The sequence below is a fragment of the Urtica dioica genome, chromosome 4 (assembly GCF_054948205.1).
Source record: "Urtica dioica subsp. dioica isolate 48M chromosome 4, U.dioica_male_clone48M_v1_H2, whole genome shotgun sequence".
Lineage (NCBI taxonomy): Eukaryota > Viridiplantae > Streptophyta > Magnoliopsida > Rosales > Urticaceae > Urtica > Urtica dioica.
This window is the reverse complement of record NC_142759.1, coordinates 3,118,664-3,133,827: the sequence shown is the minus strand read 5'-3', so window position 1 is coordinate 3,133,827 and position 15,164 is coordinate 3,118,664. Positions and strand designations below refer to the sequence as shown.

Below are 15,164 nucleotides of genomic sequence, written 5' to 3'. Positions count from 1 at the left end.
AGTTATTACTTCTACAAAATTAATAACCTTAAAAAGTTAAGAAAACTAAATAAAACGTAAACATCTATAAAAAAAAATTTAGGGATGCTTCAACAACAGCAAAATTGCTTTTTGCTAATGTGAGGCATCATTAATCGACGCTGATTGTTGATGTATATTAGCATTAAAATAATTATTTGTCAATAAATATTTAAATTTATCAAGATCTAATTTCATTTACATCAATTAGCATATCTATGTTAACAATTCTTATAAATCAACAATCAAATAGTATTTAAAAAAAATAGTTCACCAAAATATGTTTATTATACTTATCAACTATATGTGCTCAAAATGAGCATGAGTAGTACTAAACTCAATATTTATTTTCAAATTGTTGAAAATATTGTTTTTTTAATTAATAGTTTTTATGATGTGGTCATAAAATACATCGTTTTATGAAGTCTTTTGTCATCAACTCTAGTATTTTGGAAATAATAAACCACATTTATGTATAGAAAACATTGAAAAAATATTATTCACGTTCATTTCCATAGAAGAAGAAATTAAAAAAAGAAAAAACATGTCCATTTCCATTTTTTTAAGTGTACAGAATCCTGATTTCATTTACCTTATTACTGGCGAGTTTTATCATCATAAAATTCTACTCTTTCTTTTTTGGTTAAATTAACAAATACCTAACCCAACAAAATGGAAATTTTGTATGATTCACACACAAACACACAGCAATCAACCACAAACATGTAAACCGTCATTCAAAATGAAAAAAATTTAGGTGATAATATACCATCAATACTGATGCTCGAAGAAATTTTCTAAGCGAGCAGCATTCATTTATAAAAATAAATGGATGATTGTATCCGATAACATTGCGTAAAAGCATTTTTTTTAATGAGAAGATTTAGTTTTTGTTGAATGCACAATAGTCCTCTTGCTTCTCATGAGAACAAAGTAGAATATTAAAGTATTAATTAGAAGATCCTACCCCACTTGAAATAACAAGTACATTCAAGCACATCCGATTATGAACTCTCAAGACTCTCTAGAAAGTAAACTCAGACAAAACAATAAAAGCTTTTTTGTTTGGAAACGAAACGATCCCCAGATGTGAACCAAAATGCGTACCACAATCCAGACAGACACCTTTACTAAAAAACTCCCAAGAGAATTCTAACCCTAAAAACTGAACACACTGCTTAATAAAACAGTCTTCCCATGAAAAAAAGAAAAAAAAAAAAAAAAATCGAAATAGGAGAAAACACTTCAACTACTGCTTGGCTGCGGCCCGAGCGGCGACCTGGTCGTCGGAGAGGGGCAAGTAGTAGATCCGAGGCGAGGTCTTGGTCTTCCGGAAGAGATCATCAAGGGTCACGATCGGAGGGTCGAGATTGCTCTCCTCCTCGAGCGGCGGCGGAGGAAGAGGAAGGCGTTCCCGGGGCTGGTGTGGATTGGCCGGCGGCGGAGGAAGCAGAGAAGGCGGCGGCGGTGGCGGTGGATCGGTTATCATCTGCCTGGGCTGTGTGGTGGCCGGAGAAGGAGGAGCTTCCAAGCGGGTCTTGACCTCTTGAGAGTCCACAAACTCGGCTGTCAGATTGCGACCCCCGTTCGGAGGCCATTGGAGGTTGTACAGCGCGTCCCGTGTTTCCACTGCTTCTTCCACCGAAGAATACTGCACCAGAATCCCAACAATTTCACATTTATTCATCCATATCCACTGCTAATGTGGTGTGATTAAGCCCCTTGATAGAGACTCCATAACAATTTTAAAAAAAAAAATCTACAGAAAAATAAAGAACTGGGGTTCCCTTTTTACGTTGCAACTCCTTTTTTCATCCTTGATAATTGATAAAATAAAATTAAAAATAAGAGTCAATTCCAATCTAAGATGTTGTATTACAAGTTATAGAGTAAAAACCTTATTTTTAAAAAAAATTCAGAGGTACACACTCAACCATGGTAACTATTTGGAAAAAAAAAAGGATTAAACAAAATTCTAAAATGTTATTATAAAATAACAAGCAGAGCGAGCACAGTGGTGAAGAGACTCACAGTGACATAGCAGTGTGTCTTAATGCGATCCATCCAGAAACTAACAACATTCCCTGTTTTGCCTAAAAGCTCTTGCACAGCCTTGAGTGTAAAAGGGCGCACAAAGCGATCAACTTTGAGGGAATTGGTTGGAGGTTTTGGAGATGGTGGAACTGCAACACAAGCGACCCAAGTTACACATTGTGTTATATTGCACACTATATGTTGTTTTGTACACTGCTTGTTCAAACACTTGAAGAGAAACTCACCAACACGTTCTTTGGGAGCATCATCGGTGATAACTGGGTCCGATTTGGACAAGCCTTTGGAGGCAGGAGATTGGAAAGTATCTTTTGGCGTAGTGCTAAGTGTGATATTTGAGTTTTGAGGCTCGGGAACTTTTATGCTTTCAGTGTTCCACCGCCGCTGCCTTTTCACATTCTCAGTGTTTCCGACCAATGGTTGATCTTGAATAGAAGAAAATGACATTCAGCAAACAAAAAGATGATAAAAAAAGGATTGAAAACAAAACAAGGCTCAATAAAATTAAAAGGTAAATGGGATGTTCAACACGTACAACATATGCTATAAAACCACTTGACGAGCATTGTCAGCTACAAGAGTGACTAACAAAAACATAGTAAAATAAGTAGTCCGAGAACACTGGAAAATCTACCAACGTTAGAAAGAAACCTCACTTCAATGATCAAAAGATGAAATATGATAAATTATAGAGAATAAAATTTCAATTAAGGTTTTGCAACAGGCATTTTTTTGGCTGGTCAACAGAACACATAACCCAACAAACAAAACTTGTAAATGGTAGGAATCAAACACATCTTTAAGGGGGGAAAAAATAAAATAACGTAAGCATCGACGTATCGCACACGTCAAAAACAGAAACTATCTTAAGAACAAAGACCACAGGAATGTTATTGGTTTTGAGTGGACAAACTCAAAATTGAATATTTTTTTATCTATTTAGAAAGTTTCACAAAGTAAAAGAAATAAATAGATATAAACAGTTGAGAAAACTAGGGTGCAAGCTCACCGTTAAGCTTTCTTTTCTCAGCCGTTGCATATGGACGGTCATTGTTCACGACATCCATGGCCTTTTTCTCTGTATGATCTCCCACGATATCCACAGAGCCACCCTCTTTTTTCACTTCAGAAACTTCAATTTTCTCACTCATAATTTCATCATCAAGTCTATACTTGGAGTCGACTTGCTTACTATCTAACACATCTTCTTCCATCGACTCATCTCCAGAACTTCTGTCTAAATTCAACTTTTCCGAGTCCCCCACATCATCTAAACTATCAAATTTCTTGCTTAAATCAGCATCGGTATCGCTGATGTCATGAGCCTTCTCTCCATGTGGGTGAGGCTCTTCAACATCCATGGGACGTGGATGTGATTCGCCACCGACTGGGACAACAGTGCTGGGCTTAACATTATCTAATTCTAGTTTGACATTATCAGCAATTATGTTATCCTTTATTTCAATCTTTTCATTAATTGACACAGAATCAGTAGAAATAGAATCACATTTTACGGGAGACCCTAAGTTAGGGCTGACCTCATATACCTGGTTATCGGTAGCAGAATCGCCGAGCGTGACTTCTCCGGATTTCGGCTCTGAATTATTATTTTTCTCCAGTTGGGTCTTTGATTCACCGCTTTCTTTCTCACTCCGAGACTCGGAATGCTCGCTAACCAGCTCAGATATCTGGTTTTCGAGAGCAGCAGAATTGTTGACCACGAGTTCTTCAGATCTTGGCTCTGAATTCTCATTTCCCTCCAGCTGGGTCTTTGAGTCATCGATTTCCTTCTCTACCCGGGTCTCAATCTCCTCAATTACCAGCTGGGCCTTGGAATTCTCACTCTCCTTGATCTCTTGAACCTCTGATTCGACAGCCTCGGTGACCAGAAAACTAGTTTCCACAGTGGTCACAGTCGTCTCAACCACAGTCTCTTCTTCGACCACGGTCTCTTCAACCAAGGATCCACCAGTGTTCTCACCTCCATGGCCCGCAGAGCCTCCCAAATCTTCGGCTGCGTCTGCTTGAGGCGGCTCAGAATCACGAAGATCATTGTCGGACTCAGATTCGCCACCACTCTCTGACTCTTCCGGAGCGTTCTGTCTCTCAATGCGAACCGCCTCGTCCAAGCGCTTCACCAAGTCCTCCTTCAATCCCTTGATTGTTAGCCTCCTCTTCCTGAGCTCCTCCTTCAGCTCCGTGACCTTCCACTGATCGAGTGGTCGGTTGTCAAGAACCTGATACGGCGACTGATACGGCGACGACATATTTTTTCCAGTTTTACCCCTAGATGAAAGATTTGGAACCCTAGAAAAAAAAAAGACATGTAAATAGGGGAACAAGATGGTCAAGGTTGTTTATTTTCGCTAATTTCGTAACGCATTACATTTATTGAAGATGATAAACGAATTTATCATGCAAAAGATTGCATCATTGACGCACATTTCTCGAAATGATATTTAGGTCTCAATCACTAGAATCAAGAAATTAAAATAATATAGCATAACGAACTTTGTTGGTCGAAACCTAACCCTAGAAATGAGAACCAACATTACACTATATAAGATCAAAAGAAGTACTCACGGTAATTTCGGTTCACGGATTTTTAAGAATGAACAAGCAGAGGAAATGGCAAATTAACGCGAAACCCTAATTTCCCGAAAGAAAATCCGGAATTCTTGAATGCCCAGCGCCAAGTGAGGAAAACCAAAAGCTCTCCGAAAGATCGCGAACCAACAACTCGAAGCCTGAACCTGGAACCAAGGAAGCCCGAGAAGAGAAGAAAACAAGAACACTAACAAAATAAAAAGGAGATAATGAAGAAAGACAAGTGATTTCTCTGAAAATGGATTGGGTTGTGAGAATTATTTAGGGTTATCTAGGGTTTTTCATTTCTCTGTCTTTTCGATAAAGATGAATCGAAATCAGTGAACAAAAAATTACCCAGATCTTTTCTCTCTCTAGAATAAATAGAGATAAGTAATTAGTCTGAACGTTCCAGAAATACCCTCCTCTTTTATTTCAATTTCATTTACTCCCTCTCCCTTCTTTAAATATTGCATTTATTCCCTTTTATTATTTTTTTAACATATTAATCCCAATTTATTCCATTTTATTCTTATGTTTTTTTATTATTTAAGGAATTCCATTTTACACATCATCCACCCAACTGCAAATAAAAATCTCTATAAATGTAATCGAATTGCATTGCATCATAATATTGAAAACAAAATCAAACCTTTTCTAACGTACGACCACATGCTTTCCATCATAAATCATAATTCATTATATAATAATTTATCTATACAAAACCTCTCAACTAATACACTTCAGTTGGTTCAAATTCAAGTCCAACAAATAATACTACTCGGAAATTTGAGATCAAAAACTGGAAACTCGAATATATTATTCCAAACATCATTTCAAAGCATTTTAATCGTTAACGCTTTTTTTTTTTCTTTAATCACTCTCTTCATCGGTTCCTTGCATGTTAAGATGATTCATGTTCCTCTCGAGCGGAGGAAGCTCGTCCTCGTCCGAATCACTCTCGTCGTCGTCGTCATTGCGAGGAGATTTGTCTATGATTCCAAAAAAAACATGAGTTTTCGTCGTGTTTTATGAATTTTCTTTCGACGAGGTTAATTATACTTAGCTAGTCGAAACCCATGTTTATGTGGAAACAATTAAAAAAACATAAAACATAACTCAAATGTGCAATGTACCTCGAGTTTCTGTGGGGGGACTCTTTGGAACCTGTCTTTGTTGCGAAAGCCAAGCGTTTTGGACCGAGATTATATCGGCGCTGTTTTGGCACTCGGAATATGCTTTTAGAAGTTCTCTGCATAAAAGATGGAAAGAAAATTACAATTAAAAGTTTGGTCAAGAGGTCGAAGGTTCGAATCTCGGGAGTCTGAAAAAGAAACAGAGCACAAGATGATAACAAAGCCGTTCAAATCTATGATTCCTTAATGTTGAGCCATTGCCGTGTGGGGCGTTTAAGGCTTAGGTAAGTTCTTAGAAGAGATCTGTTGAAGAAGTGAAGAGCGTAACAAACGTACCGGTTCACCGAAAAGAAAGCGTGACCCCACTTGAACTTCCCGAGCAGCAATTCTGCAGTTTCCTTTTTGCCACTACAAAAACAAAGCCGAAAAAATAAACAGAAGACGATAAGCCTAATATACAACACAGGTTTATTGGTTTGTGGGATATAGCTAGGCAGCCATAAAAGAGACTTATTCACATCTAGCTCTTAGAGTTAGAAATTGCGTCAAACTAGTGGTCGTGCACAAGTAACCTTTTAATTATAATGGGATTTTTATCTCAAAAATCAATCGACAATGAGAGAGAGTAACTCATGACTTCTTATAAGCAAGTCTTATTAAGTCCCTTCATCAATACATAGACACATGTGCTCATTGAAAGTATTGGACTCCAATACCATGTTAAGTACCACCATTTTAAATCCAAAACACAAAGACAGCTCGCAACCAAATCAGGTTACCATATAACCAAAGCCGCGGATAATGCCTCAACACAAGACAGCTCGCAAGGTCGGCCATAGTTTACGGGGTTCGCTGCTACCAGCCACGGCACTGCATATAAGAAACATGTAAATGATCAAATTGAACACACGATAGTCTTTTGGTATACGTACGTACAGAGGTAAAAAAAAATCTGTCCTAACTTACATTTTTTTAAAAATATAACATAATCGCTTGCACAATTTTTGCAGATCAACATTTAGAACCACCATACAAAATAAAAAGGCTTATTAATATAACAAAAAATTAGGTAACTAGCCAATTAAAACGTTTGGGATAGCTATATAGCCAACGTTTCGTAAATCTTAGGTAAATAGCCATAAAGATGTCTTGGTTTGCCCTTTCATTGAAATAAAAGAGTGGGGTATTTACGTTAATTTACACGCGTAAATACATGGACGTGGCTATTTACCTAAGATTTACGAAACGTTGGCTATTGCATATGGAACTAACTACGAGAAGGACAGAGAAATGTAAGGAATCAAAGTTCATACGGAGGCGAGGATAACTACAACGCAGCTTCACAAACGGCACGTCACCGAGCCGTGCCCATGAGCAATCCACAACAGCCATTCCTTTTCGCTCAATCAGACTATGATCCTCTCGAGACACACATTGAGTCCCGACTGGACTGCCAAAAAGAACATCGAAAGAAGAAAATCATACAAAAAGAATCAAGTTTCTTGACAACCTACGCGACTCGTAAAAGGTAGAAAATCAATCCGATTAATAAATTGTTCCATGAAGGTCTTATGCTAGCTCAGATTTTTATAGGAACGAAAAAAAATGACATTACTTGATTAGTGATTATAATTAATAATTATACCCAGTGTAGACACTTGGGAATGAAGAAATATAACTTCTACATAGAATACATATACATAAATATATCAAAGACCTTTTAAGTCTCTTCAAAGACAAGCAAGCGAAATCAATCAGTGACCCCTTGTTTTTATGCAATTTTCAACAAACAAACAAAATTTGATAGACATGTGAAAGAACAGGACAACAGTCACTATAAATTATAGTACCTTAAGACTACGCCTCCGAAACCACTGTTCACGCGTAACTCCTGCAGGATAATTTTCAAGAGTCAAAACTAGAAAGATTAAATAAGAAATGGGTATGTAAAAAACATCCTGACTTTAGAAATTATTGGGAAAAAAAATCACAAATGTTGCGACTGAGCATCAGCGCGGTGATCCATATTATATGTGAAAGAGATTTATGCTGATGACTTCATTGCCCTTTCAGAGCTTGACTAATTTGAAGTTCTTAGAAAGAAATAATATATGACAAACTAAATGATTGAAGCAAATACTTTCTTTTATCAATCCGAATCTTGCCAGCTTGCGTCCGGTGCACCTTTTTGCATCGCATTGCCCGAAATCCTGAAACCAACAACAATGTAAGATCTTCAAAATATGTCACACTCATATAACGTACAGAATAAAACAAACCCAATATCAGGGAAAAACCAACTAAATAATTAAAATCCTAGTAATCCCATTGAAAGAAAGGAAAAAAATAAAAACAAAAAACCCTACTCTAATCAAGTCTAACTGTTAACCTTTCGGAAATAAAAAAAGTCTCAACTATGAAGGTTTTTACAATAAACGGACTGAATTGCGCGAACAGTCCTAATAAACTGACCATGAATTGCAATTAAACAGTGTAAAGAATCACCATAACATTATCAAACAAGAGAGAAACAGCATACCCACATCGCTAGCTGGATATCGGGACCGACTTTCTCCTCTTCAAGCGCTGAATAACATAACCAAAAAACCATTTAACAATTTTCTGTTAAAAATATATCTGCGGCAATACGTCGAACAGCTGATGGGCACCATAAAACCAGACTTATTTACCTTGTTCGGACGATGCGGGCTCATCTTCGCTGCACATAAATCAGCCAAGTCAAATTGGCCCACAAGATATAAAAATAAAAAAATTAAAAAAAACAAAAAAAAAAACGAGATCGTCTGATTGTTTTTGCTTACGAAGGAAGTTGATTTCGGTTCCGAGTGGCTTGACTTCGATGAGACTGAGAATCGTGGGATTTGAATTTCCTCGGCTTCGGCTTGTTCGGACCCATTTGATGATCGACAAGAAGACTCCAAAACTATCTTTTCGCAACACACAAACACTCTTCTAGTCTCTCCACTAAGCCGCGTAGTTGCTCGTAGGTTTGTTCCTTTTCATTTGTTTAAGCTTTTTGCCTTTTGGCTAATTAGTTCCTGAATTTCAATTTTTCGTATTTTGACTCGTAAGCTTTTATTTTATTGCAATTAAGTCCGTAGAATTCTTATAACAATTAGTCAGCTTTTTAAGAATCTATTCTACTTGACACTCTTCTACTTAGCACTTTGACCATATACTTTGTGTGAAATCAATTCTTTGAGAATGTGTTTGAGTAGAGTTTAGGCTTTAGGGCATCAAAATCAAATATCCATATGAGTTGGAATTCTCATGTAACAATGAGAAAATCACACTGAAGATCAAGTGTGATAAAAAAAAAGGTATTTGTATATTAATTGTTCCACTGTACAAACTGCCCAACAAACCTTATTATCGTCAAATTGCACATAATTTTCAAATTTAACACACTCTTACCTTTTAATTTCCTAATTTTCCTTCCTTCAACATATACTTCCCCAAATTTCTTTTTTTTTTTTAATTTTTTTTTCCATTCTATTAAAAAAAATATGACAAAAATTTATATATACAAATAAATGAACAAGAAGTTCATTAATAAATTATTGATTTTTATTTTTGAAGAAAATAAATTATTGCTAGTTACGAAATAAAATTTTCCGTTTCATTATTTTTACCCCAATTTTCATGTTCTTAATCTGTGAGTCGTTTCTGTCCCTGCTCAGCTATTCACTAAGTCGTTTTAATCTGTGAGTCGTTTTAATCTGTGAGTCGTTTCTGTCCCTGCTCAGCTATTCACTAAGTCCCAACCAAACGCACACATACTTTCCAGGCGAAACCGTATTCTTCTTATTCACTTTCCTTCTCCGACTCGTCTCTCGAACACCAGAGAAAGAAATGTTGATCAGGTAATTTCGTCTCCGAATTTCATTGATCGTAGATTTATTCTATGATGCCATTGACGAACTCGACGAACCAATTCTGTGTTATTCTTTCGCAGGTCAATTTTGCAGCTCTCATCTCGTCGCGCTGTTCCAAGAACCCCTAGACATATTTCATCAACTCAGGCATGTGTGTGTGTGTCTGTGTTTGTTGTTGTTGTCTCATTTGTGAGCATCGTGATTCGAAATTAGGGTTCTGGTGATTGTAGTGTCGATTATGATTTGTACTTTGATTGAATTTTACTTTAATTTTTATTTACTAGTTAAGAAGTTAAACAAATCATTTTGGATGATAATAAGTGTATTAGCTGATATACATTTTCGCAGAAATACGTACACTAGCTACTATAGTAATTGACCGGTTTATTTATTTTTTTGGTTGTGTACGAGTCGTCAATCGTGATTATACTTGTTGCAGATACCAAAATTTCACCGAAAAGAATTTTCAACCAAACCACACCCGAATCAGTCGGGTAAACCTGCAGAGTCTGGAGGCGGATCTGCGTCCAAAGTTATTATCGGAAGCGCCTTTGTGGGCGCTGCAATTTTTGCAGCGTACCGAACCGGACATCTCGACCAATTTCTCGGAAAAGATGGAAATGAGTCTCCAAAGCTGACTGAGGTTGGTGGTATACCCGAGAATCAGGATTTGAAAGTTGTTTCTCGACTTGAAGACCATTCAGTTTCACCAGATAGCAAGGAAGCCAATGAACCATCGGCCTCTTTTGCTGTTAATGAGAGTGCAGAGGAGACTGAGACTCTTCCGGGTCATTCCATTGTCGAAGCTTTGAGTGAGAGGAAAGATGAGGTTGAGGCTGAGGGGCAAGAGAAATTGGAGGTTAAACACGAAGAAAGTGACGTTTCAGGAGAAGAGAAGAGCTCGGTGGATTATTCGCGAGGGGGCACGATATCTGATGATCAGAGTTTGAGGTCTGGTTTGTCATTATCATCCGAAGCTAGTCCGGAGCCGGAGACAGCAACGGGTAAAGAAGAGATCACCGAAAAAGGGTCAGATGAGGAAGCCCAAACTCCACCAGTATTTTCCCAGAGTGATGAAGCTGTAGAGAAAAGTGAGGTTGTAGTTGTGCCACATGTGCACCTTAACGTGGAAGAAATAGATGAGGTAATTAAAATTTTTTTCTTTTCTGTTATAAGCTATTCAAAGCATTCTTCTATGAGTGATTATTGTAGATTAGTAGAAACTTTGAAGCTGTATATAACACTCTTTAACCGGGTCTTCCACAAATAAAGTGATTTACAATTGTAAGATGAAAAATACAATATTATACATTGTAGCTGGATTTAGATAATCTTCGTTGACTCAAATTATAAATCGGTGAATATTATTGTACCATGATAATTGCTAAAAAAACTCAATTGCAAAACTTGTACACAGCATCATGTGTACTTCTGAACTTGGTTTTGCTGTTGCCTAACTACAGCCGGTTCTAGCTAAAGTTGTAGAGAACCCTGGTTCTCTACTCGATGAATATAATTTAGAGGATGCTGATCGAAGCAGTTACAAGTCTCTGCATAAACACGATGACAACAATATCGATCTCTTGGCCGCAGAAAAAGAGGTTTCATATTTGCGCACGCCCTGTTTTGTTTCCATCTATTCCCCTTCTGAATGACCAAATTTTATACTGATTATGACCTGGTTCTTTGGACTGGGCAGGCCCTAAGTAGTGCTTTAGAAGAGTTGGGCGATGCCTACATATCTAAAGATGGAAAATTAGTTCTCGACTTCTTAGAAGCCATTCATGCAGCCGAAACTAGGCAGGCTGAATTAGATGCCCGCATGTATGCAGCCGAAAAGAAATCATTGAAGGTTTGAACTAATACAGCTGAAAAGATAGCATAATCTTGTCGTTGAGAAGATAGTCTGTGACAATTTCTTATTTTTTTGGTAACGGCTTCTCGGGCTGTTTTCTCACATTACAGGACAAATATGAAAAGGAACTAAAGGATGCTGCGATAAGAGAACTGATGCTTGCAGAAGAAGCAGCAATGTTAGACAAGGTTGGTGTATATTTTTTTCAACCTCCGTGCTGCTTCTATCTCTTGGACTTCGTTATCTTATTTATTTTCTTGCTTCGTTGAAATAGTTTTGTTTTGGGCCTGTTCTCGAATAACAAAAAAACTGATCTTGAGTAGGATGTGAGAGATATCTCTTTCTGGGATGTCTTAAGCTTAAAGATGGATTGTGAACAATTGAATTTTGGGGAATATAAACTTAGATGTTGCTGTACTGGGCTATATGTAGATCGAGAAACCTTAATAAACAAGTAAATATACTCGAAGATTTTTGCTTGCTTAGAGAACATACCTTTTTATCTCTCTAAAATTGCAACTATGATTATTTTTTCAGGACTTGAAGAGGGAAAGAACAAAAGCAGCTGCTGCACTTAAATCACTTCAAGAACAACTTGAGGAGAAATATAAGAATGAATTGGAACAAAAGGTACTAAATAAATATTTGCATTTATTTATATATTGTTATTTTCTGGTGTTGTCTGTCAGCACACAATAAGTAATAACTTCTTAATTGGGGTCGAATTTCTACTAATCACTGCAGAAACGTGCGGCTGAAATGAAGTTGAAGAAGGCCGAGGAACTGGCAAAAGTAGAGCTGGCTGCAAAAATTGCTAGTGAAAAGGCGGCCCAGATTGAAAAATTTGCCGAGGCAAATCTTCATGTAAGATCTGTTTATTTTGCAGTCCTTAGTATGATTTTTATTCTCTAGTTTATATTCATAAATAAAAAAATAAAAAAAAATAAAAAAGAGTTGTGATTACACGATAGATCAAGTTTTCAAGAGATATTTAAACTGTATGTATAAGATAAAAGAATAAAAATAAAAACGGAATCATGGTGTTGAATGGTAACCATACATATAATTATTGTACTGACTAATCTATATTTGACCAAAAATTAGATAACAAGTTTGGAAGTGTTATTGCTGTTTTCATAAAGAACCGTCTTTCTTACATTAATCTCTTGTGAAGTAAAGACAACTGAATTTTTTTTATTTGGCAGATAAATGCTTTGTGTATGGCATTCTATGCCCGTTCCGAAGAGGCTCGCCGGAGTCACTCTGCACACAAGCTTGCTTTGGTAAAAAAAAAAAAAAAGACTCTTACGACACGTTGTAATTTTCAATCTCGTGTAAAGAACTGTTGGCAGTAAGATTTTTTCCAAATCATCGAAATTTCAACTTTTGTAGTTTATATGTTTATGAGTCTTTTAGGGAGCACTTGCGCTCGAAGATGCACTTTCCAAAGGCTTGCCGATTCAGACCGAAATAGGGGCGTTGCGCAAAGATCTTGATGGCATTGATAAAGATTCGATTCTTGATTTGGTCTTATCTTCTCTTCCAGATGAAACGAGAAATAACGGCACAGATACCTTGCTGCAGCTGAACCAGAAGGCAAGTTTTTTTCCCTCACCTTTTTAGTATTGAATTACATCGTAATTATCCGTGCTGTGGATATTCTACTGTGGAGTTAGATTTTTTTCAGCAAGATTTTTCTTGGGAAAATATCTCCTGTTTTTAGCAAAATGCTAGGATCACATCTTATATTTTATAGTCATGCATTTTCCAAAAAGTATGAAAATCTTCTGTTTACAAATATATAATGTGTAATCCCTTAGTCTTGAATTTTGCTGAGTTTTCTATATGATGATTTTTTTTTAAAGACTAAGAGTTATATAATTTTCTAAATTTTTATATGGGTTAATTATATTTATAAGGGGAATTTAGCCACTTATATTGTTTCCTACCCACCCTGTTACGAAAATCAAGTCTAGGGAAAAGAAAAAAAAAACTGTGAAAATGTTTCGTATTGATAATTCCTTGAGCTGTTATGTACTTGATAGAGGTGTGGTTTTTGCTCATCACCTTTATGCTTGACAGCTTCTGTGTAAGATGCTCGAAAAAAATACAAGTTTCTATACCTAATTCTCAGTGATTGATCTTATTCAGTTCGATGCACTTAAAGGGACACTTCGACATTACAGCCTAATCCCTCCTGGGGGTGGTGGAATTTTAGCTCATTCCGTGGCACGTGTCGCATCGTGGTTAAAGGTGGGGAAAATTATCATTTCAATAGAGGGTTAACGATTTAAAAAAAAAAAAAAATTACCAAAATGGAATAAAAATTTATTATTTAAACCGTTTCCTCACCATTAACTGTAGTTGAAGGTCACTAAAAAAAAGCACAAATCTCAAATAGAATACTATTGGTTTTTGTGTTTTTTAGGTTAAAGAAACCAGCGAATCAGGTGACGGGATTGAATCCCTGATCAGCAAGATTGACTCTTGTTTGGCCGACGGGAAAATAGCTGAAGCGGCCGAGGCCCTCGAAGAAGGAGTCCGAGGAACACAAGCGTCGGAAATCGTGGGTGATTGGGTTAGGCGGGCCCGCGATCGAGCCATTACCGAGCAAGCTCTCACACTTCTTCAGTCCTATGCCACTTCCGTTAGTGCCTCTTGAAAACTCAAAACCAACTCACTCATGCTTTTTGGTTTTTGTTGTACTCAAAACCAAATGGAGGTCTATACAAATAATTTATCACTGAAAAGTAAGGCAAGGCAAAAAATTAAAAATAAAATTTCCCATCAATTTTATTCCCCGGGGGGTGATTATTGTGATAACCATTTTTCTGTTCAAATTCAAATACAAGATGACCTCATCAAATAAATTTTGTTTCAATTTTCCTTGTAACATTATAGTGAAGGGCTCATCGAGTCATCGGTAAAAGGAAATGTTTAGCACCGAAAGGTGAGAGAGAGTTTTTATTGTATCATATGATAATATTATTATTTTATCTATTTCAAGTATAATTGTAGCGTATACATGTGATTGTTGGTCTTTTTAAACAAATATCGAAAAGAGGCCCCACCCACCCACACGATAAATTAAATCCCTTGGTACTTTATCGTCTTCGAGATTAGAGTGTCTATGAAATCATACAAGAAAAACATTAATATACGTATGAAATCATTAAAGAAATATTTTTTTTCCAAAAAACATTAATATTTTTGACACATCTGTCATCAAATTTGTCAAGAAAATATTGGATAAGGAAATTGAAAGTTGTACTAAATATTTGGGATTATTTTGAGTTCTATGTTATTCTTAAATAGTTATTATTATTATTATTACTAGGAATATCTACCATAATGTTATTGTCTGCTATGAAAAGACTGATCAAGAAAGACCAACTGAATCTGATTTGGCAATCAGCCAATATATATATTCAGAAGAAATCAAGGTAAACCGAAAATAGCTGTCCTTTTTCAGCTGTCAAGAGGACTCGTGTATTAGTTTTTGACTTTTTTCATTTTAGTATTTTCTACTTACTGATGGGGTTCTTTTTCAATTATCAACAAGCTGGCCTAGGATGTAGATGTAAAGCAAAAAATTGGCATGTAAATTTTATTTTTATTTCA

At 36.5% G+C, this 15,164-nt stretch overlaps 3 protein-coding genes across 3 annotated transcripts; 1 reads left to right on the top strand and 2 right to left on the bottom strand.

The window, feature by feature from the left end:
• Positions 1 to 943: 943 nt before the first annotated feature.
• LOC149399316 (SAP domain-containing protein) lies at positions 944 to 5,026 on the bottom strand. The gene is made up of 5 exons (XM_089611321.1): positions 4,654 to 5,026; positions 3,080 to 4,377; positions 2,298 to 2,495; positions 2,050 to 2,201; positions 944 to 1,669 (listed from the first exon to the last, which is right to left on the bottom strand). Exons 2-5 carry the CDS (start codon positions 4,335 to 4,337, stop codon positions 1,268 to 1,270), a joined length of 2,010 nt encoding a protein of 669 aa, XP_089467447.1. The 5' UTR covers positions 4,338 to 4,377; positions 4,654 to 5,026; the 3' UTR covers positions 944 to 1,267.
• Positions 5,027 to 5,242: 216 nt separating this feature from the next.
• LOC149399315 (RNase L inhibitor protein-like protein) lies at positions 5,243 to 8,851 on the bottom strand. The gene is made up of 10 exons (XM_089611322.1): positions 8,615 to 8,851; positions 8,483 to 8,511; positions 8,332 to 8,378; positions 7,937 to 8,002; positions 7,643 to 7,683; positions 7,106 to 7,242; positions 6,572 to 6,662; positions 6,129 to 6,200; positions 5,793 to 5,908; positions 5,243 to 5,648 (listed from the first exon to the last, which is right to left on the bottom strand). Exons 1-10 carry the CDS (start codon positions 8,707 to 8,709, stop codon positions 5,530 to 5,532), a joined length of 813 nt encoding a protein of 270 aa, XP_089467448.1. The 5' UTR covers positions 8,710 to 8,851; the 3' UTR covers positions 5,243 to 5,529.
• Positions 8,852 to 9,519: 668 nt separating this feature from the next.
• On the top strand, positions 9,520 to 14,299 carry LOC149399314 (MICOS complex subunit). The gene is made up of 12 exons (XM_089612980.1): positions 9,520 to 9,676; positions 9,769 to 9,835; positions 10,128 to 10,832; positions 11,152 to 11,289; positions 11,388 to 11,540; positions 11,654 to 11,731; positions 12,081 to 12,173; positions 12,288 to 12,407; positions 12,749 to 12,826; positions 12,960 to 13,139; positions 13,695 to 13,796; positions 13,972 to 14,299. Exons 1-12 carry the CDS (start codon positions 9,666 to 9,668, stop codon positions 14,203 to 14,205), a joined length of 1,959 nt encoding a protein of 652 aa, XP_089469106.1. The 5' UTR covers positions 9,520 to 9,665; the 3' UTR covers positions 14,206 to 14,299.
• The last annotated feature ends 865 nt before the right edge of the window (positions 14,300 to 15,164 follow it).

Coding starts and splice junctions, on each gene's coding strand:
- LOC149399316 (XM_089611321.1), bottom strand. CDS start 4,337: ATGTCGTCGCCGTATCAGTCGCCGTATCAGGTTCTTGACAACCGACCA. Junction 2,202..2,297: donor TGCTCCCAAAGAACGTGTTG/GTGAGTTTCTCT, acceptor CTTGTGTTGCAG/TTCCACCATCTCCAAAACCT. Junction 1,670..2,049: donor AGACACACTGCTATGTCACT/GTGAGTCTCTTC, acceptor ATTCTGGTGCAG/TATTCTTCGGTGGAAGAAGC.
- LOC149399314 (XM_089612980.1), top strand. Junction 11,732..12,080: donor AAGCAGCAATGTTAGACAAG/GTTGGTGTATAT, acceptor TTATTTTTTCAG/GACTTGAAGAGGGAAAGAAC. Junction 12,408..12,748: donor TTGCCGAGGCAAATCTTCAT/GTAAGATCTGTT, acceptor TTTATTTGGCAG/ATAAATGCTTTGTGTATGGC.
- LOC149399315 (XM_089611322.1), bottom strand. CDS start 8,709: ATGGGTCCGAACAAGCCGAAGCCGAGGAAATTCAAATCCCACGATTCT. Junction 7,243..7,642: donor TTCGGAGGCGTAGTCTTAAG/GTACTATAATTT, acceptor TCTTTTTGGCAG/TCCAGTCGGGACTCAATGTG. Junction 6,663..7,105: donor TTGTAGTTATCCTCGCCTCC/GTATGAACTTTG, acceptor TCTTATATGCAG/TGCCGTGGCTGGTAGCAGCG.